Source organism: Dipteris shenzhenensis, chromosome 11, assembly GCF_047967505.1.
Source record: "Dipteris shenzhenensis isolate YYH24624 ecotype China chromosome 11, Dip_SZ_1.0, whole genome shotgun sequence".
Classification (NCBI taxonomy): domain Eukaryota; kingdom Viridiplantae; phylum Streptophyta; class Polypodiopsida; order Gleicheniales; family Dipteridaceae; genus Dipteris; species Dipteris shenzhenensis.
The window spans coordinates 137,850-162,762 of NC_141606.1; the positions used below are offsets into that span (position 1 = coordinate 137,850).

General features: G+C 47.0%; 1 protein-coding gene across 2 annotated transcripts in view; it reads right to left on the reverse strand.

The window, feature by feature from the left end:
* LOC147896443 (cactus-binding carboxy-terminal, cactin) overlaps window positions 1-24,913 on the reverse strand; it is a 75,183-nt gene that overhangs the window by 13,230 nt on the left and 37,040 nt on the right. For both annotated transcript variants that reach the window (XM_087381466.1, XM_087381465.1), the window contains exons 4-9: window positions 18,152-18,223; window positions 17,917-17,979; window positions 14,459-14,599; window positions 11,471-11,566; window positions 11,040-11,324; window positions 2,735-2,867 (exon numbers count right to left, since the gene is read on the reverse strand). In XM_087381466.1, coding sequence (XP_087237592.1) covers window positions 2,735-2,867; window positions 11,040-11,324; window positions 11,471-11,566; window positions 14,459-14,599; window positions 17,917-17,979; window positions 18,152-18,223 — 790 coding nt within the window. The remainder of the gene's footprint in view (window positions 1-2,734; window positions 2,868-11,039; window positions 11,325-11,470; window positions 11,567-14,458; window positions 14,600-17,916; window positions 17,980-18,151; window positions 18,224-24,913) is intronic.

Genomic DNA, 24,913 nt, shown 5'->3' on the forward strand with positions numbered 1-24,913 from the left:
ATATATAATGAGAGGAAAACATATAATTTAATATATTATATTATATTATAGTAAATATTAAATAATACATATTTTAAATAATCTCTCTCTCTCTCTCTCTCTCTCTCTCTCTTCTTTCTCTCTCTCTCTCTCTCTCTCTCTCTCTCTCTCTCTCTCCTCTCCCTATCTCTCTCTCTAGACTCTCTCTCTCTCTCTCTCTCTCTCTCTCTACACTCTCCTCTCTCTCCTTGCGCGTCAGACTGTGTCTCTCTCTCCTTGCGCATCAGACTGTGAGGAGCGCACCCACGTGTCGTCTCCTCATCACGCCATCATCATTAACCTTTACTGGTAATTGGACCGCGCACCATCCTCGCGTAGCTTGCTCAGCCTTGCTGTGACCTGTCTGCCACCACCAATTCCCTGCGCTCTCCTCCGGGTCCTCCTCTCGTGGAGCCACGGCACAGCAGTCTGTCCCGCATGCATTTGTCTGGACTCTGCACTGTCTGCAGTCTGCCACTCAGTCCGTGGCTTTGTGCGACTCATCGCAGTCTGTGCGACCGCGCCGACGCTCCCCACACCTCGTTGCCCGCGCTGCAGGATTTACTCCCGAACCCTGCTCAGTGCTCTCTACCAAGTCCTGACCCCCTCACGTGCCGGCCAATGCTATGCTGCCATGTGGCAATTAGAAGCCACCCAATGTGGCCCTCTGAGTCCGCTCGCTGCTCTCTGCCACCCAAGCCTCTGTCAGCAACGCCAACTACTGTACATCTGCCTCCACGTGCCACTCAAGGAACCTCCACCGTTGGACACGTGGCCTTGTGAACCTCCAGTCCATCCCGAGCCTCCAGTCCCTCCCAAACCTCCCTCTACTCCCTCCCGAACCTCTCTCCTTTTCCAAACCTCCAAATTCCTGCCACGTCGGCAGGTCTGGTATTTGTCTCCTTAAAGAATAGTAAGAAGACTGCACTCTTGAACGTGGGACTCCTGGAGGTGGTTTGTGTCTCTTAACCCATGGGTTTTGTGGTAGTTGGCAAGAAAGACGAGGTTTGCAAGTTGAAGGCCTTGTATGGCTTGAAGCAAGCTCCGAGAGCCTGGTATGCAAAAATTGATGCCTTTTTTTCCAGCGAGGCAATGCAGAATAGTCCAAATGAGAGCACCCTCAATGTCAAAAAAAAAGGGAGTGATTTAGTCATTATTGTTTTATATGTCGATGACATGCTACTCACGGGTACAAATGCTGCAAAAATTGCAGATTTCAAGGCTGAATTGCAGAAGGTGTTTGAAATGTCTAATTTGGGACTGCTACATTGGCATTCAATTTGTGCAAGATGACAAAGGCATTGGTTGTTGCAGTCCAAATACATTGGGAAACTGCTTGAATGGTTCATTATTCAGAATTGCAAGCTCGTTTCAACTCCTGTGGATCCAGGGCTGCATGATGCCAATAACTGTTTGATGCCACCATTTACAGCCACGCTGAGGGATGCGTCAGCTTCATGTTCTCTTGAACTCTTGCTTTCTTTCCAACAAAGCACAACCCAGAAGTTCCTCTATTTTTTAAGTAGCAATGAGGTCGAATTTCTCAAGATCCAAAAAAAGACAAATCAAGGATTGTGCCACTTTGAATTATTTCTTGATGTTGGTGGCCGCTGCCCTGCACTCCCACCTGGGACTTCTGGGAGCACAATCCAGAAGTTCCTCTATCATTTGAGTAGGGATGAGGTTGGATTTTTCAAGATCCAGACAACTTTGGGTTATTTCTTGCTGCAAGAGGGTGACCTCCCATCACTGCTACCCTGCACTCCCATGCCCTGCCCTACAATGTCTTTGCCCTAGCATAGGGAGCGTCTTCTCTTTGGTGCACATCTCTCTTGTGCGCTGCTCTCTTTCACATAGCATGGATGGTGTTTCTGTGGCCCCACCTGCTTGGGATCCAATTTAGAGCTTCAACATCAAACCACCAAATCTTGAGGTAGCATCTAGCAATGCAAACATCTGTTGCATTCTATACCTTGGGTCATACATCAGAGGCTTTGTCATCAGCAAAGAAGGGCATCGAGGGGAGTTCAACCATCCTGTCACAAGTCGACCAGCCCATCGTCTTCCTTCCGAGCCTTGTTAATGGACAATAGGACCTCTCTTCGGGGTTCATGTTCCTGGTTGGAGGCATGAGAATCATATAGTTGGACCTTACCATGAATTAAAACCAGGCCAAGAGCAGGAAAATTCAATGTAAAAGAAGTATTTTATGTATGTGTATGTATCTCAAGGGAACCCCTTCTGAAGCAAGTGAGTCTTGGTATAGGAACTAGCTCTTACGACTAGATATTATTATTTGTGTGAGGGAGGCTTCATCTCCTTTGTGTGGCTTGTAAAGCCTCATAGGCTCTATCCCTAATGCTTATTTAAAGGCCTGTATTCTTATGTTAATCAGCTCTTGTGCATTCCTTCCTAGTTAAGATTCATCTTGTCTCTCCCTCTGTGTGCTTCAGATTTATCATAGATAGATCTACGCCAGCTTTGTGTGTCTCTTTTACACACTTTTGTATATGCTACTCTCTCCATTGTGCGTGCTTCATCAATGAAAGACAGCTTTTTCCCCATTCTTCGCATTATTTTCTCTATTGTGCCTTCCAACAACCCATCAACACCACGCTTTGCAAGATACAATTCTAATATCTCATTCTTATTACCACGAAAAAAGCAAAATAGCTCAATCATATTATAATTGAATGCTGGAAAAAAATAAAAATACCATCAAGCCCTCCATGCAATTGCTCAGACTCATCATCATCATCGTGAATTGATTGTTTCTCTTGGTCTTCCAGTTCTTGAAATCTATTCAAGTGTTTCCGCAAAAGATCCGCATGTATTTCTTTGAGACGTGCCTGTAGAGAGAGAAAATCCCATTGCACTATATAAATACCTTAGGTGTCAGCTCAAATGTTAGTAAACAAATACAATCTAACTCTATCAAACTACAAACACACAAAAAGTTCATGATTTTCTCTCAAACAATACAGCTATTTAGAAAGATGTAGGAGTGAGTTCCTTACATAACAATTAGCCTATTAGGTGGGGCAAGAACCTAGCTGACCTATTTACAAAATTAGGAGGAAGCTTGTACGATAACAACAAAAACAATAGGAATTTAAGACACTCTCATAGAATTGCATTAAAAACGAAACTTGTATGATAACAACAAAGACAATAAGAACTTGTTTTTTTTCCAAGAAAGGAACCTTCTATTAAAGCTTGAAAGACTTCATACCAGACAACAGCCCCAAAGGTGCTGAGTATGGAAAAAACTAGAAAAAGGCTAAAAGGAAAACCGGCGAAACCCAGCTCACTGCCTAGGGGATCTCTGGTACTCGGGCTAACAGCCAAGTGGGGGGACTATACAACTAGTGAATCCCTCGTGGAGGGAAAATGTAAAAAACTCCTGTAGGCCAAGCCTTGTAGAATCGAGCACGCCTCGCGACAGTCACCCTAGAGCCTAGGATCCCAAGTGGAGCAGAGGGTGTAAATGATATCCTACCAGATGGCGACCGATGTAGCCGAGAGTGGAACCAGATGCTTACCCATCACCAGACTGCAGCGAGCAACCCAAATGTTCCACGCAGTGATACATACCAAGCCGTGGAAAGAAGGATCTGGTTTGCCACTAAGGCACGACCTGCTAGGGTAAGTTTGGCTGAGCTCCATTAAAGAAGCTTGTGCCAAACACTCTCAAGGACCGGGGCGATCTGTTGCTCTGCTGTAATGTCAATACCAACCTAGCATCCGAGGTATCTCCCCGTCTAGCCCCGCAGTATCCATCTCAAGCCAAAGTCGCTCCCCCACTCACAAATCTCTTGTGTCTCCTCAAATCCTGTATGGACTTTGTCTAGTTGATCCGCGCACCCGAGGCCTCACAGTAGATAGCTAAGGCTCCCCTGACTCTCTCCACACTCGCTGTGGTGGCCCTCTACATATAAAGCCGTGTCATCTGCAAACTCAAGAGTCCAGTAGCTGCTCCTCCTGCCTAATTAGGAGCCTCAACCTTGTGAGGCCCGCCACCTGTGATCTCAAGTAGTAGCCCAAAGCCTCCGCCGCAAACAAGAAGAGGAAGGGAGCGAGGGAGCAGCCCTAGCGGACCGAGTGAGAGAGAGGAAAGCCCTCGCCCGTGTGTCCTCCGATAAGCATCTGGCTAGAGCTCCCCACATAAAGCGCAGAAACTCCTCTGACCCATGTCTGAGAAACCCAATCTCCGCATAGTACCCTCCAGGAAGAACCACTCAACCCTGTCGTAGGCCTTCTCAAAATCCAAGAGGACGGCCAACGGCTATGACTCCTCTCTGAACCAATCCACTGTCTCCCAGAACGTGAAGATGTTGTCCAAGATGTTTTGCTCCTGGACGAACCTGCTGGTCTGTGTGTAGTGAATGATGTCAGTAAGATGAGGCCGTGACCGCAAACTCAAGACCTTGGCGAGGATCTTGTATGCAGTATCAAGCAAAGTGATCGGTCTCCACTGCTGGATATCTGACCTATCTCCCCCTTTCACGTTCAAATAAATCCACCCCCTGCTCAGAGACTGAGGGAGGGAGCCCGTGGCAAAAATCTCTCAGCAAGCTAGTCCAAAAGGGGTGGAGATGATCTCCTAGAAATTCCTAAAGAAGGCCGGAGTCACGCCATCCTCTCCAGGACACTTCTAGTTTGGGAGAGCCTTGAGGGATTCCCACAGCTCCTCCTCCGTGAAGGCTGCTGCACAAATCTTGCGAGACTACCATCAGAACGTGATCCCAAACTACCTCCCGGATCACAAGACCAACTGAAGTCATCCTCTCTGTCTGAAAGAGCTAGCTGTAAAAACATGTGGTCAGGTCTGAAATCTCCTATGGGTTAGTGTGTATGATGCCCTCTGGATCTCGAAGACGCTGCAGCTGTGTGCCTGTCGATCGAGACCTAGTGGTCTGAAAAAACTGCTTCATCATCCTATCCCCCTGTTTTAACCACCGGGCCCGGGTAGAATGATAGGAGAACTCAGCCCGCCGAGTCTGTGTCCTGAAGCTCAAGGCAAGCGCTCTCAAACCTATCCCTAAGCCACTGAGATCTTGGGTCCTACTCCCAATGCCGCTCTATGGAGGCGAGGTCTCTCCTCAATGCCCGCTCGAGCTCCTGAAGAGTTCTCCTCCGCCTGAGGGCAGAAGCCTGCAACTCCTCACTGCTCCTCTGGATCGCATCGGCCACCCACAAAGCCCAGCCCTCACACGGTGTCGTCTCCAACTGCTGCCAAATCCTTGCCATGACCTGCTGAATCTCCTTGTCTTGTAGGAGGTCCTCCGAAATGCGGCACCCCTTTTGGGGAAGACCTCTACGAGGCTGCTCTAAGTAAAATACTACTAGAGAGTGGTCTGATATCGTGGTACCTGCCAAAATCCCATAGAGCCGCCTCTATGTAGTGCCCAATCCCCGACGTAGAAGCGGTCTAGTCTCTCAAGCAGTCCATCACGTCTCCTCTGTCCGAAAGAGAAAAGGGTTGGAGGTGGGGAGGGAGTAGGGGCAACCACAAGACCCCCCTGCTGATCAAGCTCGCCGAGGCTCTGGACTCGCTCCTCCTCAGCCGCTGCTGGGCTAACGTTTGCAGCTTCTGCCATTGCAACGTCGGGAGCTCCCGAGTGCGGACGCTGAATCTCCATCACGGGAGGATCCTCTGGCTGGGCAGTGACCCCTTCCGCTGGGGGAGGTGGATCTCCACATAAGGACTCCTGCTACTCCTCCTCCTCAGGTGCCTCTCGAAAAGCCTCATATCTCTCTCTCTCTATGTCTAGCCCTCTGCCTGCGATGCTTGTGGGCATGTTTGCTTGGTTTCTTTTTCTTTTTAACATGGGTCCAGTCCCCTTCTGAGGGGGTCACCCAGGGTGTCTGAGACTCCGGTTCCTCTTGTCTGGGTGGGTGCTGAGCTCTGGCCTACTAACTCTGCCTGCTTTGCGGGAGTGGGGAGGGAGGAGCTCGGCCTTGGCCACGGGGGCAATCTCTCGCTGGGTGACCCATCTATCTGCAACAAAGATATTGGCCTGGTAAACCAGAAATCTCCACTCGCTGGCGAAGTGTGCCCCCTTCGAGGGTCTCTAGAAGAATCAACTCTAGGAGGGACTCTGGGCTCTCAACCACCAGTCTGATCTTGGGGATCCCGTCATCTATTACCACTGAAGCAGCCGAATCTGGTGGAGACTCGAGAACGGTGCCAAATGCCCGACCAATGGAGGGGAGGATGGCTCGATACTCCTTTGGGATCCCTGGGAAGCGGAGCATAACCGAAAAACAAGGAACATGATGTGTCGTGTCCATGTCCTCCACACTGTAAAGCCGTGGTACCAAGGAAAGAGGTACACAAGATGCGGACCAAGGAGGATGGGGCTCTGCTCCACAGTGTCGAGGCAGTGTCAAGGGTTCTCAACTGGATGAGGAATACGTCTCTTCCATAGATGGTGACCTCCTGAATGTTGTCACCCTCTAGTGCCAAGATCGCCTTGTCCTGGAGGGACTAAACTGCTTGTTGTACTTGTTGCTTATCGGCTGGGAAAAGAAGAACCTAACGGCTGTGGGATTCGAGGGTGCTGCAATAGAGCCCCTCTTGCCAGACCAAGGGTCACCACCAAGATTTTCTTTCGCTGAACAAGCACAAATGCTCCCGCTGCAAGGAGGAAGAAGATAAAAAAGGGAGGGTGAGGCGAAAAGATATAAGAGGAGGTGGACACGAGGTGAGGCGGGTGCGGACGAGGGCAGGCTAAGGGAAGGAGGAAGAAGGCAGGGAAGGAGGCGGGAGAAGGAAGAGGGGCGGCTGGGGATGGTGGGAAAGAGGAGGCGAAGAGATGGGGTGAGAGAGGTGGAGAGGGCGGGGGGAAGGCAAGGAAGACGAGAAGGCACTAGGGGGGCAGCGGAAGGAGCGGGGGGACGACGGGATGCGAAAGAGGGAAAGGCGACGGGAGGAAGAAGAGAAGGCAAGGGGAGGCGGAAGAAGTGGTGGGGGGGCGGAAGAGCAGGCTAGGGAGAGGAGGCGGGGACGGAGGGGAAGGGGAGAAGAGCCAGCGGAGGAGAAGGCGGAAGGGGACGGGGAGCGGACGGCAGAGAAGGCGAAGGGGTGGGCGAGATGACGGGGGGGAGGCAGAGAGGGCTACAGACGGGCGGAGATGGCGAGGCAACGGCAGCAGCTCCGTCAAGGAGGATTTCCGAACCTAAGCAGGACTTTATGATACATAGGACAATAAGAACTTACGAAACTCTGATAGAATTTCATTAACAAATGTAATTTCTTTCGAGGGATCCTAAAAAAATTGCTTCTACATTAGCAAAACCCATAACTATCAGTTGTCAATCATCTCAAGAACACCAAGATACAAGTTGGCATTGATAGATTGTTGCCACCATCAGAAGCAAACCAATCAAAAGAAGATTCCAAATATGAAGGGTATCACAACGACCATGCGATCACTACCTGACCAAAGCAATGATGCACGAAACAAGGCTATGTGCTTTGGTGATAGTTAAGAACATGGTATTATGTGATAAGAAGAACAATCCATTTCACATCTCCGGTGCACATTGAAGCAATGAATTGATATTCAAGTGTTGTGTATACATATTTTTCTTTCCAATATTCTTGCATTGCAATTGCTATTGCATTGTTCCAAAGCTGTACAAAAGTGCTTAACTTTCCAATACCCTTGCATTGCAATTCTCGGGATTTAAGGTTCAAATGTTTCCATCTTACTACATTGCTATCTCGGTATCTACCCATGTGATCTGCAATAGATAAGCCGCTTCTAGAACATGCATGTACACATATGCTACAAGTACATAATTATTAGAGACTTCCTCAACTTGAACCTTTGCATGCATGTGTCCTTTGGAAGGAAGAACATGAATGAAGTTTGAGCTAGATCTTTTTTCTTCGTGTTCCATAGTATCACATTGCCAATGGCACCAACTTTTCTACGTACTAACCTCATAATTGGAAACTAGCGTACTAGTCATGGAGAGAGTATTATAGTGAAAACTCAATGGAGCACTTTCAAAAACTTCACCTTTTCTAGAAAAGATAGCATGGGAATGCAAAAAACTAAGAGCCATGGGCTTGGCAGGGCTTGAGTGGTGAGTCTATACATCATCTACACATATCTAGCTTTGCAAACAGAGCTTTGACACAATTGGAAAAGGTTTTTGGCAAAATAATACAGAATTTGAAACCTTTAATTCAAGCGTCGTCGTTTGAACAGAGCCATGGGCTTGGCAGTCTTTGCAAACATAGCTTTGTGTCGGCTTTGACACAATTCAAAAGCTTTTTGGCAGAAGAATGCTGAATTTGAAAATTCACTTGACGCATCGCTGTTTGATTCGAAACATTTTCAACCTCTAAAATGTGTCTTAGTGAAACTATTATACGTGTTAGAGAAAAGAGATCGCTTGCTACAACCAACCCTAGAGCAGCGGGATAAGGAAAGTCTTGAGATCTTAGAACAAAAACTTAACGCCAACCAACTTCATGTGCTTATAGAGAGAACACGAGAGAATACACACAGATGTTCAGCCAAACATATTGTGAACAAAAAGAAAACTTGGAAGCGGTGAAGATAATGGGAGCAAGCTGAACTCTAGATTGCAAGATTAAGAATGCAAGTACAAGAGCTGCCCAACATGACAAAACCCTAGGGTGGCACCCAACAAGGGTTAATAAACCACATATACTAACAGCAACTCCAATTAGGGGAATAACGAGAAAAAAATGCACCTAACCCTTCTAGCTAATAAATGCATTGGTCATTGCCTTAATAATACATTATTTCTAACACCCTCCTACAGTGAAAATGTCCTCGTGTACAAGGAGTCTCAATATCACCAAATGGAAGTAAGCCCAAAGCTTTGCGGAAAGCCTTAAACTTTTCTCTGAAGAGGGGTGAAAATATCTACAACATTCTGAAGTGTACGACATAAGGCCAAATCGATCTCTCTTGCATGTTACCTCTCTCTAACATGATGATAATGAATCTCAATGTGTTTCGTGCGTGTATCAAACATAGGATTCCATGCCACTGCAATAGCACTCTGATTGTCAATGAATATTGGAGGAGATGGTTGCTCAAACATCCCCTAACCAGGTCTATTAAACATCAGATCCAGGTAGGGTAGAACTCCTACCAAAGTCCAAACAAACCACGGGAAGCACCCGTAAACAACCTATAAGGGTTGGAGCTAGCAGCTCACCTCCCAGCCATAGGCTCAATACGTCGAGCCACCCCTAAGCCTGAGGTCTAGATCACCGCAGAGAGCCATCTAGCCTCTAAGTCCACACATGCACCCTACCACATGCCCTTTCCTCTAGCTGGTGCTCCTAGGCTAAAAGGTCTACGTCCAGAAGAGCACACTCCTCAGACCCCTTTTAATGAACCCCAGGCCTATACTTATAGGCCAGATCTCAGCTATCTTTAGCCGTAAGCCTTTGCTTTAGCATGCACGCCTAAAGTAACTTTACTTTACTTTGTGGCCATGCTTTGCTAAATATAGCTCGACCATGCCTTGCCTTTAGCAGGCCAGCACAATCTACAGGATCTAGACCTCACCCATGCTGGCCCTAGTCACCACCCTGGGTTATTCTTAACCCCGGGTCAGACCACGCTCTAACCTGAGATCTTATCCAAAATCCCAAGTTAGTTTTGCCTTGGCTTTGGTTAAGCCTAGGCCCTAGTCAGTCCAGTCAGGGACGTAACATTCTCCTTCCCATAAAATAGATTTATGCTGTCATAAATCTAGATAGGAGAGTCAAATCAATGATTTTTAGACCATACTTCTCAGTCTAATGCCAAATCCCAAATGGTGGTATCTGTAAGGTTCCTTTCAAAGGACTTTGAAATCCACGCAGTTACCCTTCCAAGATCCCATGTTATTCTGGCCTTGGCTTTGGTTAAGCCTAGGCCCTATTAGTCCAATCATGGACATAATCAACTGCAGTAGTGAAAGCTGCCCTGTACTGAGCTTGACAAGATGAGGTTGCCACCATGGATTGTTTCTTGCTCAACCATGAGATGCACGAACACAAGAAGCTCCAAAACTGTCCCAACACCTGCAGCAAACATACGCTGAGGTCTGGCACCTAGAGAGACTGCCACCACATGGGCAGCAATCAAACCTATGCCTGGGGCAGCCACATGGGCCACCAAACCTACCAGAGCTGGTTGTCCCACGGTCCTCCATCTGGGAACATGTTCTGACCTATATGAGGCCTTGCACTGGCTCCTGCCAGCCCATCTGGCCACTGCATGGTACCAGGGCCTACACAGGCGTGCACAGCAACCGAAGTGGCCACAGTTCTGCACCAGATCCGCTGCCCTCTAGATGGGCCCCTGGCTGGGCATCCTTCAGCCCCACAGCCAGCCCAGAAAATGGACAGGAGCAGACTGGGTCGGCAGACCCTCGTCTGTGTTTTTACAGACTGGCCAAAAGGGGGAAGGGGGGGGGGGCGCAGTGCACATACCTACAGTGAGTAGGAGAGTGCATGTTGGTGCAGGAGGGAGCAGCATGCAGAGCTCACCCTAGAGCAACTCCCCCTACCTGTCCACGTGGCACAGTCAACACCCAACATCCTGTAGGTGTCAAGACCCATTGCTCTCCTCATTCGGGAGCTCACAAGTGGGGCATTGACCCTATACTTCCAACATACCAATGGTTTAGCACAGATCACAGCACCAGCTGCTGACCTCTCACTATGACATTTGCAACAGATCGCAAGAAAAAGACATAAAAGCCAGGCCAACTTTTTCTGAGTGCCTGCAATGTTATACATTTTAATTCACCAATATAGTAAACCGAACGCATTGATACTAATGAGTGACAGACGACTTGCCAAAAACTTCCACTCAAACTCAATTAGAGAGCATCCTCACGTATAAATTTGTATTAGAAGTTGTTCATGATCCGAATAACTATATATATACAGGAATCTATTCCATATCTCAATTAATCAACGTGCACACCAAAACAGACGACAATATGCTAAGCTTCCAAAATCCCAACCTACCCACCTTTGCTTTAAATATATGTAGTCTTTTCAGGACGGCCTCCCAATATTCAACCACCTTAGCAGTCCCTGAACGCATTTCTGCCTCAATTTGCTTCTGCATTGACTCAAGCTGGTCAAAACTTTTTCCCTGAAGCAGATTCTTTACTTCGATTTCAACGCTTGTATGCAGCCCCATTTCTTCCGCTACTAACTCTGCAGGAGGCTCCTCGCCTCGGACTCGAGCACGGTCAAGTGCATCCCTTTTGCGAGCTTCTGCTATTTCCCAATCACAGACCACCATCATCGCCTGTTTACGAGAGCATAGTTCCAACAAATTTGAATAATCACTGCATTGAACGATTTACAGTTTTGCATCACAGCAAACAAGAGGGGGAAATCTTGAACATGTAACAAAAGAAAAGAGTTCTCAAGTCAAAGTTGAAAGAATCCAACCTCCCAAAACTCCACATGTGTCGGAGTTGCACGATCTAGCTCCATGTGCATCTTAATGTCTTGCCTCAGCTCTTCCATCTCTTTTACGGTCAGACCCTGCAGCTCATTGTTTTAGTGAATGAAAAAATACTTCTATTTCCAAACCAAAAGCAATAGCTAATGTCTACACGAAGAAAGAAAGAAAGAAAGAAATTTTATTAGTCTTCGGAAGACCGATGGGTCTATGAGACTGAAAGAAAACCTGATACAAATCACAGTAAGGGTGGAGCTACTGAAACGAACATCATCACCCGTGCTAAACCCTAAGTCTGATCATACATAATCAAATACATCTAAATGTAAAAATGAAAAGAAAAGAAAAGGACTGGAGCGGAGCGGAATCCTCCGTATGTCGTCACCCTGGCCAGTGCATAGCCGGTGATGGGACGCTAGGTGTGCCGTGCATCTCGGTCTCCTGGACGAGGCTCGACACAAGACCAGAGCCACCGGAGGTCCCCATAGTGATCTGTGTCCCCCCTCGATGTCTCCTGTGTTGTGTTGCGATCGTCGGGTCGGGATCTTTGTCACGTCTGCGGCTAGAGACTGGACGATCAATGTCACTCGATGGGAAGAACTCTCTGATCCTGCTCTGAGAGGTGTCTGATGATGTGGCCAAGCCTCGTCGCCTGAGTAAGTACTCTCTGTGTCGGACCCCCTCGTGAATGAAAGCCGCGAGGCATCTCTGATCTGGGTAGGCGAGGAATCTGGAAAGGAGCCCGGAGCCGTCTCTAAAGAGGCAGTGGTAGCGACCTCGAATCTCGTAGTACACTGGGCACCTAAAAATAAAATGCTCCTCCGACTCAACCTCCTGACAGTCGCACAATATGCATAAGCGATGCTCCCTAGGAATCCCCTCTGCTCTGCCGCTCTCTATGCGGAGACGGTGTGATGATACCCGAAACTGTCCTATGGAGATCCGTAGTGAGTGAGGCATATGAAGCTCAGTGTACCCCGGTGGTGTGATGAATCCCTCCTCCGAAATACGAAGACAGTAATCTCTGTAGAAACTCAGCTTCACTAGGAGCTCCCTCAGCTCCAACCAGGTCCTAAAGGTGTGTAGCTGCAGGAGATCCTCTCGAATGACTTGGTTGGTGTGTGGCCCAATCGGGATGGTGGGTGGGAGTACCGGAGGGGCATCTAAACTGTACTGAAAAGGAGGTATCCTATCAATGTGGAACCCTAGTCTCACAAACCATCTGTGAGACTAGGGTTCCACAGAAGGAATGAAAAAGGACCAACCCAGTTTATAAGCTTTTTCATTTCCTTTCAAAGGGAAGCCATTTTTGTAAATCGAACATGAAATGTTGATACAAAGGCCAAGCAAGAGTAGACACAAATACTGGATCTACTTGCAGATAGCCTATATCAAAATCTTTCATGAATGAACCTTGAAAAAAACACAGAACATGGTGTTAAACTTGCTCCGGCCCTGCTATCTAGAAGTGTCTAGTGCATTATTTGCCCTGTGAAATGGAATCTTCCATTCTCAACCTTTAAGTCTAACGATCTTACAAGAATCAGGGCAGAAGAATAAGCCCAATGTTACAAGGTGTCGTGCGACACCGGAGTTATATTAGCAGTTTGAAATTACATATGGTCCTATCATCCCTACCTGATAAAATTCAAGCTCAAACTATCAGATAACCAAAGATTGATGTCAGGCTTTAGGGTGGAATGAAAAGGTTATCCAACCTGGTAACATAATAGGTCGACTTCCAACAAAACTCAAATATGTCTGGCCAAATCTGTCCTGAACCTCAAGACCAATAAGGCCCCCAAACAACATACCACATGAAAACAGGAGGGCGATGGATAGCCGACAGCTGAAGCCTCTATGCAATGTGATAAACAGAACTTCTTCCAAGATCTTGAGTTTTGACAGAGAACTCTTTAAGGTGTATAAAAGCTAGGAAGAGCTTCCGCTCAGAACTTCTTCCAAGATCTTGAGTCTTGACAGAGAACTCTTTAAGGTGTATAAAAGCTAGGAAGAGCTTCCGCACTTATGGTTTTACTAGACTGCAATTACAAATCAATCCAAATGATTTTATCCAAGTGATCTCACACTTGACTTTCATTCATGTGAGTTCTTAACCAAGATCAAGGTCTTGAGGAAGACATAAGCTTCGAAACTCATGGTCTTCCTGAGTCATTGGCTAGATTAAGGTAGCTCCTTCGTCATGCCTTGAGCGCATGGGTATGTTTGAAACAACTAAGAAAGGAATGACTGGTTGAGTGGCAGTTGTGAGAGAGAGCATCTTGATATGCATTGAATTTGATTCCTAAGGTATCACGGGTTGCAGAAATCAACCAAGAAGGGAAATTTTGGTTGAGTGGCAATGGTGCAAATTCATTGTAATTTTATCATGGCGCACAATTTTCTATCAGGGAATGCAAGATCAATTTCTCTATATGGCAGTGAAACTGCTCAAAATTAGGGCATGATAACTATTAGCATCTGCACAACTTGGTGCAGGATTGACTGTCTTGAAACTTAGACAGGAACAGGCACTCCCAGTGCACAAGTAGATTCAATTCACCATTCATCCACATGTAGCATTGCAGTTCCCTGGTGATGGGAGCAATTTTGATCCACCATAAATGGTGTGCCAAAACTAAATAGACTTGTACACCACAAGCAGGCAGATAAGACCAATTGAGACTTTTTCCCATGCTGACAAGATGGAAAGATAGTTTCAAACCGAAAACATACTAGCCCAAACAATCAATAGAAATAAGTCACAATGAGTCCTTCCACATTGATGAGATAGAATCAATCAGTCAACAAAGGAAATTTTAGTTATATGTTACAGCATCCATCATTATATTTGACTTTGTCCACAGTGCATGTCCTCTTTTCTCCACTGCCCATTTTCCAAGGCCATTGCAACCAACACTGCTTCTAACACAGTGACTGAAAATGAATACATAGAATCATTAAAAAATACAGACCTTGTAGATCTTGTAAGGCTCGTTGATTTCCACATCAAAATCTTCAGACAGATTGAGATTCTTTGATAGCACATCAATAGGTTTTGCCCTCCCTTCCTTGAGCCGTATTTCTGATCGCACTTTGCTTTGCTGAAAGTGAAACTGCACATAATATCACAAGAAGGTAACATAATTAACATATGTAAAGCTCCACTGTATGCAGTGAACCATACTTCTCAAAATTTGTTATGACATTCCAGTGCACAATTGTGAGCCGCCTTGTCCCCCCCCCAATGAAAAAAAGTCAAAAGGAAAAAGGGGGGGGGGGAGGGTCATAGGGGGACTTATTGTGAGTGTCAGTCCCAAAAAATGCAAAATCCTCAACACAATAGTTCCATAGGGAATGTAAAAGTTAAAGTGCATGCTTGAATCAAGACATCAACAACACTCATTCATCCCACTACATTGACTGTCTGATTTCAACCATGTCCCTATTCAGCTGCATTGCTGCATTTCTATTACAATAGAACTCCCTTCGTGGCCAATAGGAATTGAGGAGAACGAACACGCACGCACGCACGCGCGCGCACACACACATGCGCACGCGCACTTTGTATGCACAGAGGTGCGTCATGTGTAAGCAGACATAATGTGTCCATACGTTTGCCTTTGTACACCCGCCGCACACACGCAGAGACATACGTATGCATGCATATGTGTGCACTCTGTGTGTGTGTGTACGGGGGAGAGAGTGCAATGGAGCTATCCGCCTCCGTGCAGCCAGCCCCGTCTTCTGCCCGTACAGTCCTCGTCCGTACAGTCCCCCGCTACACCCCTACTGTCTGCCCCGTCTTCCGTACAGCTGCCATCAGCAGTACGGATATCCGTACAATCTTCGCTCGATTTGCCTTCCGTACCATCGCCCGTACAATCTCCTGTTGAGCCTCCCATACCTTCTGCGTGTTTTGCAACCCTCCCGTACAGTCCGTTGTCCCTGCTGTACAGACAGTACGGTCGACCGCACAGCCTGTACAGATGACCGTACAGTCTTCTGCGCAGCCACCTCCCCCTTTTGTCTTTTCCGCTTTGACACCTCCTTCTGCCCCTGCTCCTACTCGTGTGTTTCTTCGCCGAAAGCATGGTGGTCTGCCTGCCTCTCCTCTTATCAAATCGGCAAAGCTGGATGGATCTGATGGCCCTTCTTCTTCACTCCAGCTGGATCTTCTTCGCCAATTGAGCTCTGCCTCTGTCACAGAAGTTCCTTCATCGAGTTTCCCGCTTGTTTGCTCCATGGATTCTGCCCTTTTGGTCTCTGGTCTTCGACAGGCTCAACAATTTGGAGTCTGCCTCTACTTCATGGGCAGGGTTTTATCTTCAACTCAGCTCCGTCATTGGGCTGATGTTGCAGTGGGTCTGAATTCTATTTCTTCCTTTGTCTTTCTAGGCAAAGGATTTTACTATGCCCAGTGCTCGCTCTTCGACTGAGGTGGTAGAGCGCCTTGTTAATGATGCTGGTGTCCTTGGAGGGGGTTTCTTTGCTTATGTTATGCCCTAGGATCCACTTTTTGATCCTTCTGCAACACTTCTGACTCACTGTCCAGTTTGGATCACTCTCAAAGCGCTGCCTGTGCCTCTTTTTCAGCATCTTCCAACTCTTGCAGCTTTTTTGGGAAGGCCTCTCCATTTTCCGAGACAGGATTTCTTGCAACCCTCTCGTGATGTTTGTCTTTGCATTCTGTGGGATATGACGCAGCCCGTGCCATCCACTCTGGATCTTGATTTGGGATTTGCTCATCCGCTGCGCATCGGGCTCCATTTTGCATCTTTCCCCACACCATGTTATCGGTGCCGACAGGTTGGCCATTTTGCACGCGCTTGCCCTTCCATATCGAGGCCCATACCACCTGCTCCTTCTTCAGCTGTCAAGGTTACTCTCCCTTCTCCGGTTTCTGCTATGACTTCTTTGGTGAAGTCCTCTACTGCTCCAAAGCACTACTGGAGGAAGGTTGATAAATCACATGCAAATCTTCCTCTTGCTGAAGAAGCTCAGGATTGCACTCTGTTTGAGCACCATTAGTTTTCTTCTACTCAAGATATGGATGTAACCATTGCAGAGGGCAAGTTACAGGATGATACACATGTTATTTCTCAGAATACTGCCCCTGCTCCTATTCAGATTGATCCTCCGAATGAAGCTCAAATGCAAAATCTTATTTCATCAGATGTAGCTTCTTTATCGGAAGACACAGATGTTGAGTTAGCTTCTATGCCTTTGATGCCTGCGCCAGAGTTTTCTTCTGTCAGGGATGCAAAAGTACCTTTTTTATTGGAATCTTTCCATCCTATGCTACAACAGGTTTTTGACCCTTTGATTCAAAAATTTCGGGTACCAGCCTATATCAAGAAGAATCATAAGGGCAAAAAACAGCTTGTTTTTATTGATGGTGTAGTTTCATCACTGCATCAGTTTTTACAGAGCAACAATTTGAAGCTGGAGGATGCTGTGTTTGATTCTCCTCCAGCTTGATATGTAACTTTTTACTTGGTTACCTCATGACTTTTGCTCTGAGGTTTTACTTGTAAAAACTTTTTCCTTGTACTTATTGGTGGGTTTTTACCTCTTTTTGAGGTTTCCCACACAGAAATATAAAGATTTCACTAAAAAAAGTGTGTGCGCGGGGGGGACGGGAGGGGGGGCACACACATACGCCTTGTTTGAACTTTGCTATGTCTGTGCACACGTACATACATACACAAACAAGACTTTCCTAAGGCTCCAAAATGTCCAATCTTGGGGGCAGAGAGCGAGAGAGAAAGACAGAAAGAAAGTTTAATAATACCTTTGAAAGACCAAAGGGTCTATGAGACTGAAGAAAAACCAAATACGATAAAAGCTAAGGGGTGGGGCCACTAAAGCGGGCATCCACACCTAAGGCTGATGTCTAATATGAGAATATCAATATCGCTGGTGTATCAACCCATCAGGTGGACAATGATGCAGCTATATGTTGGATGAGAGTACTCCAAGCTACCCCTGTGGTTCAGAGTAATTATTGAGGGAAATATTGGACATCACATGGCAGCCATGGCCATCTGTAAAATAATTTTAGAAATATATCTCTATTACGGGGAGGGGACACCACATTGTCTCTGTGGTAGTGTATTGTCCATGAGAACCAAAAAACAAAAGGAGGAGGAAGGGGGGATAGAAAAATAATAGAGAGTGACATACATATACACCTTCTTTGAACTTCAATATGTGTGTGCACACATGCATACATACAAACACAAGACTTTCCTAAGACCTCAACATGCCCAATCTAACAAATATTTGCAAAACAACCCATAAGCTCTATTCATAGAGATTATTAAATAAGCAGGATACCATTCAGCAAGAAACAGGACCTCAAAGTCCTTAAATGGTAGGTTATGACGACATGAGAAAATGGGCCCAAATTGTCTGACAACAACGTGTTTACCTCGTCTTCCTTTTTCTCCCAGTCCTGAAATTCTGCTCTTGCTCGCTCTCTTGCAAGCATTGCCTAGAATCACAAAAAGCATAGAGTCCAACATTCGATATTCAGCATCATAAAGAAACAGGTTGCTTGAAAGAACATGTAGATAGCATTGATAACTCCAAAAACATTGAAATTTCCTTATCTTGGAGATTTTCACAAAGCACAATTACACGATCATATAAATAAAATCCCCCACCATTTCTTCCTCATGCTGGGCCTTCTCAATTGCTCTTTCTTCTCTTCTTTTTTTGACTTTTTCAATTTCAGCCTGTAAACATATTCCACGAGTTACTATAAATGTTTTTCCTTTAGAAAAATCCACGATCTGAGAAGCAACTTCATTCGAATCGAGATGGAGATGGATAGTCTGTAATTCATAAAAAGCATCCACATCAAAGTTCCAAACTTCTGGAAAAACTTTATATACCTGTGTAAGACTAGAATAAATCAATCATACAAATTTAGATTTTTTGTTGTTCTAAAGTCCAAAGATCTACACAAAAAATAAAAGAGAAAACGAAAGAGAAGAAAAAAGAGGTAACAGAAACTTTTTGAAAAACGAAAGGAAGACATACTTAGCAAGAAGGGATGGACACACAAGTAGAGAATTACTATACATCACTCTTGGCTATTTTTGAGCCCTCACACCTCTTCCACACACGCACACACAGACATATCAAACCCTCTCTATCACATGTCCAACCCTCCTACATACATTAAACACTACATACATTATATGTGCCATGCATATGTCTATTATCTCAAAATAAACATCTCCACGGGATACTTATGCCCTAACCCTTAGCAACCTAAGTGGCACCAATACCCTTCAACACTAGAGCACTGCATTAATTTAAATAGACTGCAATTTACAGCATAAATAGAAAAAGTGTATTTCCATGTCTCGATAGATGGCCTTGAAAGGATAGGGCTGAACGTTGGCACATATGTGTGTGAGCGTACATGCATACATAAACACATATGTACGTATGTATTTACGTCGTATGTACATAAATACATATCTATCTATCTGTGTGTGTGTGTGTGTGTGTGTGCGTGTGTGCGTGTGTGCATATATATGTAGGTATATATGTATGTATGTATGTACGTACGTACATACGTACACATACATGTGTACTCACATGGGCATGCATGCATATACATACATATAGATATATACATATGTATGTACTATACATGTGCGTGTGTGTGTGTGCGCTTGTACACACATGCACGCGCACACATAAATGTATGTATGTATGTATGTATGTATGTATGTCATACGTATGCGTACTTAGATGTCACTATAGCCCTTATCAGACGCAAACCTATGATCAGGAGATGACATAGGACCACGTCTGCGGGCAGCCGCCAGCACTCTCTCTCTGACTTTATGCCCTCACTACCTCATCCCCCTCGACGCTCTAATGATGAGGATGTTAGTGCTATGTAGGCGATCATCATTCTAACATGACTATGTAGCACTCAGCACTTATCATTCTAACATGACTACGTAGCACTCGGCACTTATCATTTGCATTCTGCATTGGAGTGGATGCTCTTTCAGTAGTTCCACCCCCACAGCATGTTTGTATTAGGATTTTTCACAGTCTCATAGACCCATGGGTCTTTCAAAGACTTTAATAAACTCTCTCTCTCTCTCTCTCTCTCTCTCTCTCTCTCTCTCTCTCTCTCTCAGCCTCTCCCGCTAGCCCCTCCCTCAACCTCTCTCTCCCGCTAGCCCCTCCACTCAGCCTCTCCACCTCAGCCTCCCTCAACCGCTCAGCCTCCCCGCCTCAGCCTCCCTCACCCGCTCAGCCACCAGCTGCAGCCGCCAACAGCAGCCAGCAGTCGCCACCACTAGAAGTCACCGTCCACCTCAACAACGGACACGTAACCCCAGGGTTTGGGCTGAGCCCCAAAACCCAACCCTGGGGGTTAGTTACAGCAAGGGGCGCCTGAATATATGCAGGCCACTATGGATGGGGATGCCAAGACACCTGTGGCCTTCCCCATGATCAAGAAACTTGTCTCGACCCCGACAAAAGCACTATATTCCTCCGTTGCAACTCTCCCCTCGCCTCCCCCCTATGTGTTTGCAAAGACGCCATCCCCATATGCAAAGAACTATCTACAACAGAAGAGAATGGTAAGCATGATAGACCCACAAGAGCATATTTATTACTTACAGCAGGAAATCCGTGAGCTCAAGCTCAGACTTGCAGCTTTAGAGAGGCAAACACATGCATGGGAAGCACAAGGAAAACAGGAAATTATTCATGAGGTACTGCAGATACACAATACAGCAGCACCCACACCACAAATGGTGACTAAAGTCCAGGACCTGGTCACAAGTCAGCTCCAATCAGTAAAACAGGAAATTACAGCAACACTGGACACTAAAGTTAGCACATCGAATGTGTATGAAGAAGTACAAGAACAGGAAAAGAGGGTGGCTAATACATGACTTGTACACATAGAGGGGCTACTAGAGGGCTGGTTTGAAGGAACTCAAAAGGAAAAACTGGAAAATATCATGGAAAGAACCCCACTACTAGAATGGGATGCTGAAGACGTAATAGTTGTCTTACAAGAGGGGACGCAAGGCTCAAGCCAAAGTAAGCTTCCAGAACAAGATGAAAAGAAGCAAGATTCTTAAGCAAACCAATAAGCTGAAAGGCACTGAAATATGGATAGCAGAGGAGCTCACCCCAACTCAGCTCAAAATGAAGGCCACTAAATTGGCTAAAGTGAAGGATGCTTGAAAGGAAGGAAAATGGGCTGCTTACAGAGATGGAAAAGCACTTATAAGAGTGGATTTTCCACAGTGTTTGGCTTCCCTGCTAATAACCACTGCTGCCTCAAAAAGCATATTTAAATGCCTTTCACTTCTTTTCATGCAGCAATATCTGAATATTCTCTCGCTCACGCTCACGCTCCCTTGCTCAGCCCCTCGCTCACGCTCACGCTCACGCACCTGCTCTCTCGCTGCCTCTACGCTCACGCTCTCCCGCTCAGCTCTCCGCAGCTCTCAGCCTCTTGCTCCACGCTAACCCCTCGCTCCCCTCAACCACCCCTCGCTCCCCGCTCAGGCACCCCTCGCTCCCCGCTACCCCCTCACTCAGCCACCTCCCTCCCTCCTTTTCCGCTCATCCACCGCCCCCCCCCCTTCTCTGCTCCCCTCGCCACCTTTTTTTTCTTTTCTTTTCTTTTGGAACTTCCCCAAAAAAAAAAGAAACCACAACCACCTTTTGTTTTTTTTTAAAATCCTCGCCATCTTAGCCTCTCCTCCTTCTCCACCTCTTGGCTGCCTCTCCACTTCAGGCTTCCGCCCTACCTCTCCACCACCTCGCACTAAACGTGCCTCCCATTATGGGGGGGAACCGGTTTTCTCGCTCCCGGCTGAACACTAACACTAAGATTTGCACCCACACCCCAAGAGAAATGGGGGACAAAGCCAAGAAAGACGAAAATAACAACAACAACAAAAAAAAGCAACGACACAACTGAATTTGGAGGATGTGAACACACGTTACAACCGAAGTGGACTCGGGGTAGACAGCAAGGCAAAGGTAGGACCCGCCTCAGCTTCTTCAGCCTCTATCTCTACCTCGACCTCAACCTCAACCTCAACCTCAACTCCCGCTACAGTGTCAGTTTCGTTTTCAGCTCCCTCTATCTCTGTCTCTACTTTGACTTCAGTCCCCGCTTCAAGCCCAGCTCTAGTTCCAGTCTCAGCTCCATCTACATCTACGATCATTGACATACTCATGCCCATGGCGGCCGTTGTTGTTCCCTTTCCCTCTTCTCTTGTTACAGCTCTCGCACAGCTTATGACCCCTACTTTGGAGGTGTCATACACTGTGCCGCATTATGCTTCACTCTCCCCTCTCCCTCTCAGTCAACCCACCCTCCCACACCCCATTGGGACTGCCTCATCCATTCCACTGTCGTCTCCGTTCCTCACTCAGCCACCGTCCAGTTTCTGGACTCAGTCCCACTCTTTCATGCCACAGTCACCACAGTTTCAGCATGGACATGGGTGGACTGATACACCAGAGGCCCGTGAGACCCTACTCACGGAGATACATAGTTTCTGTGAGCGTGAGATGGAGCTGGCTCACTTCGCACGAGAGCAGGTCCACTTCAACCAGGATCAGAGCCGCATCATACATGAGCAGGCTAGGGCCATTCGGGAGCAAGCGGGTCTTATTCAGGGACTCAGACAGGATATCATGCAGCTCCGTCAAGAGGTCACAGCCATACACACTGCCCCAGGGAGTACCCCGGTGGTCGAGGCACAGATTGCGAGCATGCAATCTGCTATTGAGGAGACTTCCAGATGGGTTGACGTGGCCAAACGAGAACCCGCAAGGATCACCGTTTCGGCTACCCTCATGGAGCAGCAGCAGAGAGCCAGTAAGGCTCTAACAACAGAGTGCGCGAGATCCCACGCACTGAGGCTACACCGATGGTAGATGCGACTGCGTTCGTGACCGCTACCCTGGGTGTGACTGAGCACAGGATAGAGAGGGCATGGCAAGTGGGGAGAGATCCCAACCGAGAGCAACTCTTGATCATACGATTTCATGACACTCAGGCACGACTTTCAACTCTACGACGCAGGTCAGTCCTTCGAGATCAGCCAGCGATCTCTATGGATGAGGACCTCACACCTCTACAGGTTGAGGAGAGGCGCTCTTTGCTACAGCAGCGGGATCAGGCCCGGAAGGAGGGGAAGTGGACAGTGGTACGAAAGGGACGACTTCTTACAGGCCCCCGTAGGACACCTGTCCCCTCCCCTACATAGGGAAGCGGGGTCTATGAGACTCAGATATCCGAGACCCTGTCTTGCACCATTTGGAACTGTAATGGTACCTTATGGTCAGAACCAGGGAACTTCTCGGAATCCTATACAGGCCACGACATAGTCTTCTATACACACATCAAAATCCAGAGCGCCCTCTTCCAATAGTCAACGGATATACATGGGAGTCTGCCTACAAAGATGAGACGAGGGGTATAGGAGGAGTTCGAGGTTCAGGTGGAGTTGCAGTCCTTTTCAGATCCACACTTCGGGGGATCATTTCAGTAGAGCAGAGAGATACACATTCCAGATTTCTTTGGATCCGGATACAACACATGAACAGCCAGGATCTGTTTGTCACAGTTTGCTACTTCCCCCCAAAGACCTCCCACTTTGCCAGAGATATTCAAGGTGATGATGAGACATCCCCATTTGCTGCCCTTTATCAGTCCATCATTGACTTCTCTAGCCGCGGAGAAGTCCTTCTAGTGGGGAACTTCAACGCGAGGACAAGGGCCCGTCAGGTACCACTTCTTGATTTCAGAGATGATTCCACTCTACTGGCACATGTTGACCTTGAGGAGGCAGGTATGCTACGGGTTTCGGCTGACAGGCGAGGTCCATTCTCATCCTATGGGCATGCCCTATTAGACCTAGGCAGGATACATGATCTCATTATCTATAATGGTCTTGACAGATAGTCAGCTTCAGGTGGTTTCACATGCTTTCCACATGGGGGGGGCTCCAGTGTTGTTGATTACATCATGGGATCCCATGTCTTCACATCTCGCATTACTGACTTCACTGTAGCACCTCTCCCCCCAGGGGCTGATCATACATACCTTTTCTTTCGCATCTCCACCTCCCTTCGCACAGCACCTTCCACCCCACTCAGTGCTTACTCCACTTACCACGATATACGCTTTGATCGGGATCACTCACCTTCTTACTCTGGCCGTCTGTACATACTTCTCGCTTATATTGACTTCATATCCCTTTTAGAGGATCGTGCTGCCCTTATCACCCGCTCACTACACGAGGCTGCCATTCACGCTTTTCCCCACACCACCCGCTCCACCTGCCCACCACCCCTTGGAACCGTACCCTGTAATAGTTGGTACGATGATGAGTGTAAGGCCTTACGCCGTCAACTCAAATTTGAAACCAAAAACAGTCTTCCGAGCGCACCAGATACGCTACATGAATACCGTAGACTGGTACGAAGGAAGAAACTAGACTTCGTTCGTCGAAACGAGGAAGAGCTACTGAACATTTTCTTTAGTAACAACTCTAAGGACTTCTGGTGGAGATTTCTAGAAGGACGGTCCCCTCCGCCACTCACTGACACCTAGATCTGGTTTGATTATGCACGCACACTTTATGACATCCCAAATCAACCAGTCCCTAGCCTCTCACACATGCCTCGTCCCACATCCTGCACCCTCTTCACTAGAGGAGGGGTAAAGGATGCTGTAATGAAACTTCATAATGGCCAAGTGAAGGATCATGAGGGACTATGCACTGAGTTCATTGCATATGGGATTAACCTCCTAGCCCCGATCTTAGCAAAGCTTTTTAATGAAACGGTTTGTTTGGGATTTCCACACACTTGGACCATTAACACTATCTCACCCATCCACAAGGCAGGGGATCCCATGAGACCGGAGAACTACAGGACCTGATTGGACATGTCATGTCCAAGATTTATGCATCAGTACTTGACTCCGAGGTTAGCTGACTTGCAGAGTGTTGAGGACTCAGAGCAGCAGGACAGGCCGGATTCCGACGTGATCATGGAACCATGGACCACATTCTGACGCTCAGATGTATCATCGAGGAGGCAAGGTCACGCAAGCAGAGGGTTTATTGTTGCTTTGTGGATTTTAGCAAGGCATTTGACACGGTCCCGAGAGCCCGCCTCATACGGTGCCTACAGGACTTGGGTTATGACCAGAAGATCATTTGGGCTGTCATGGCACTTTACGAGAGAGTTTCTGGCAGAGTTCGGGCAGGATCCAGATGGACAGACGAGATCATGAGTACTATCGGGGTCTAACAAGGATGTCCTTTGTCGCCTACCTTGTTTGGCCTCTACATTGACGAGCTTGAGATAGTGATGCAGACACAGCGGGGTGTAGGTTGCTCTCTTGC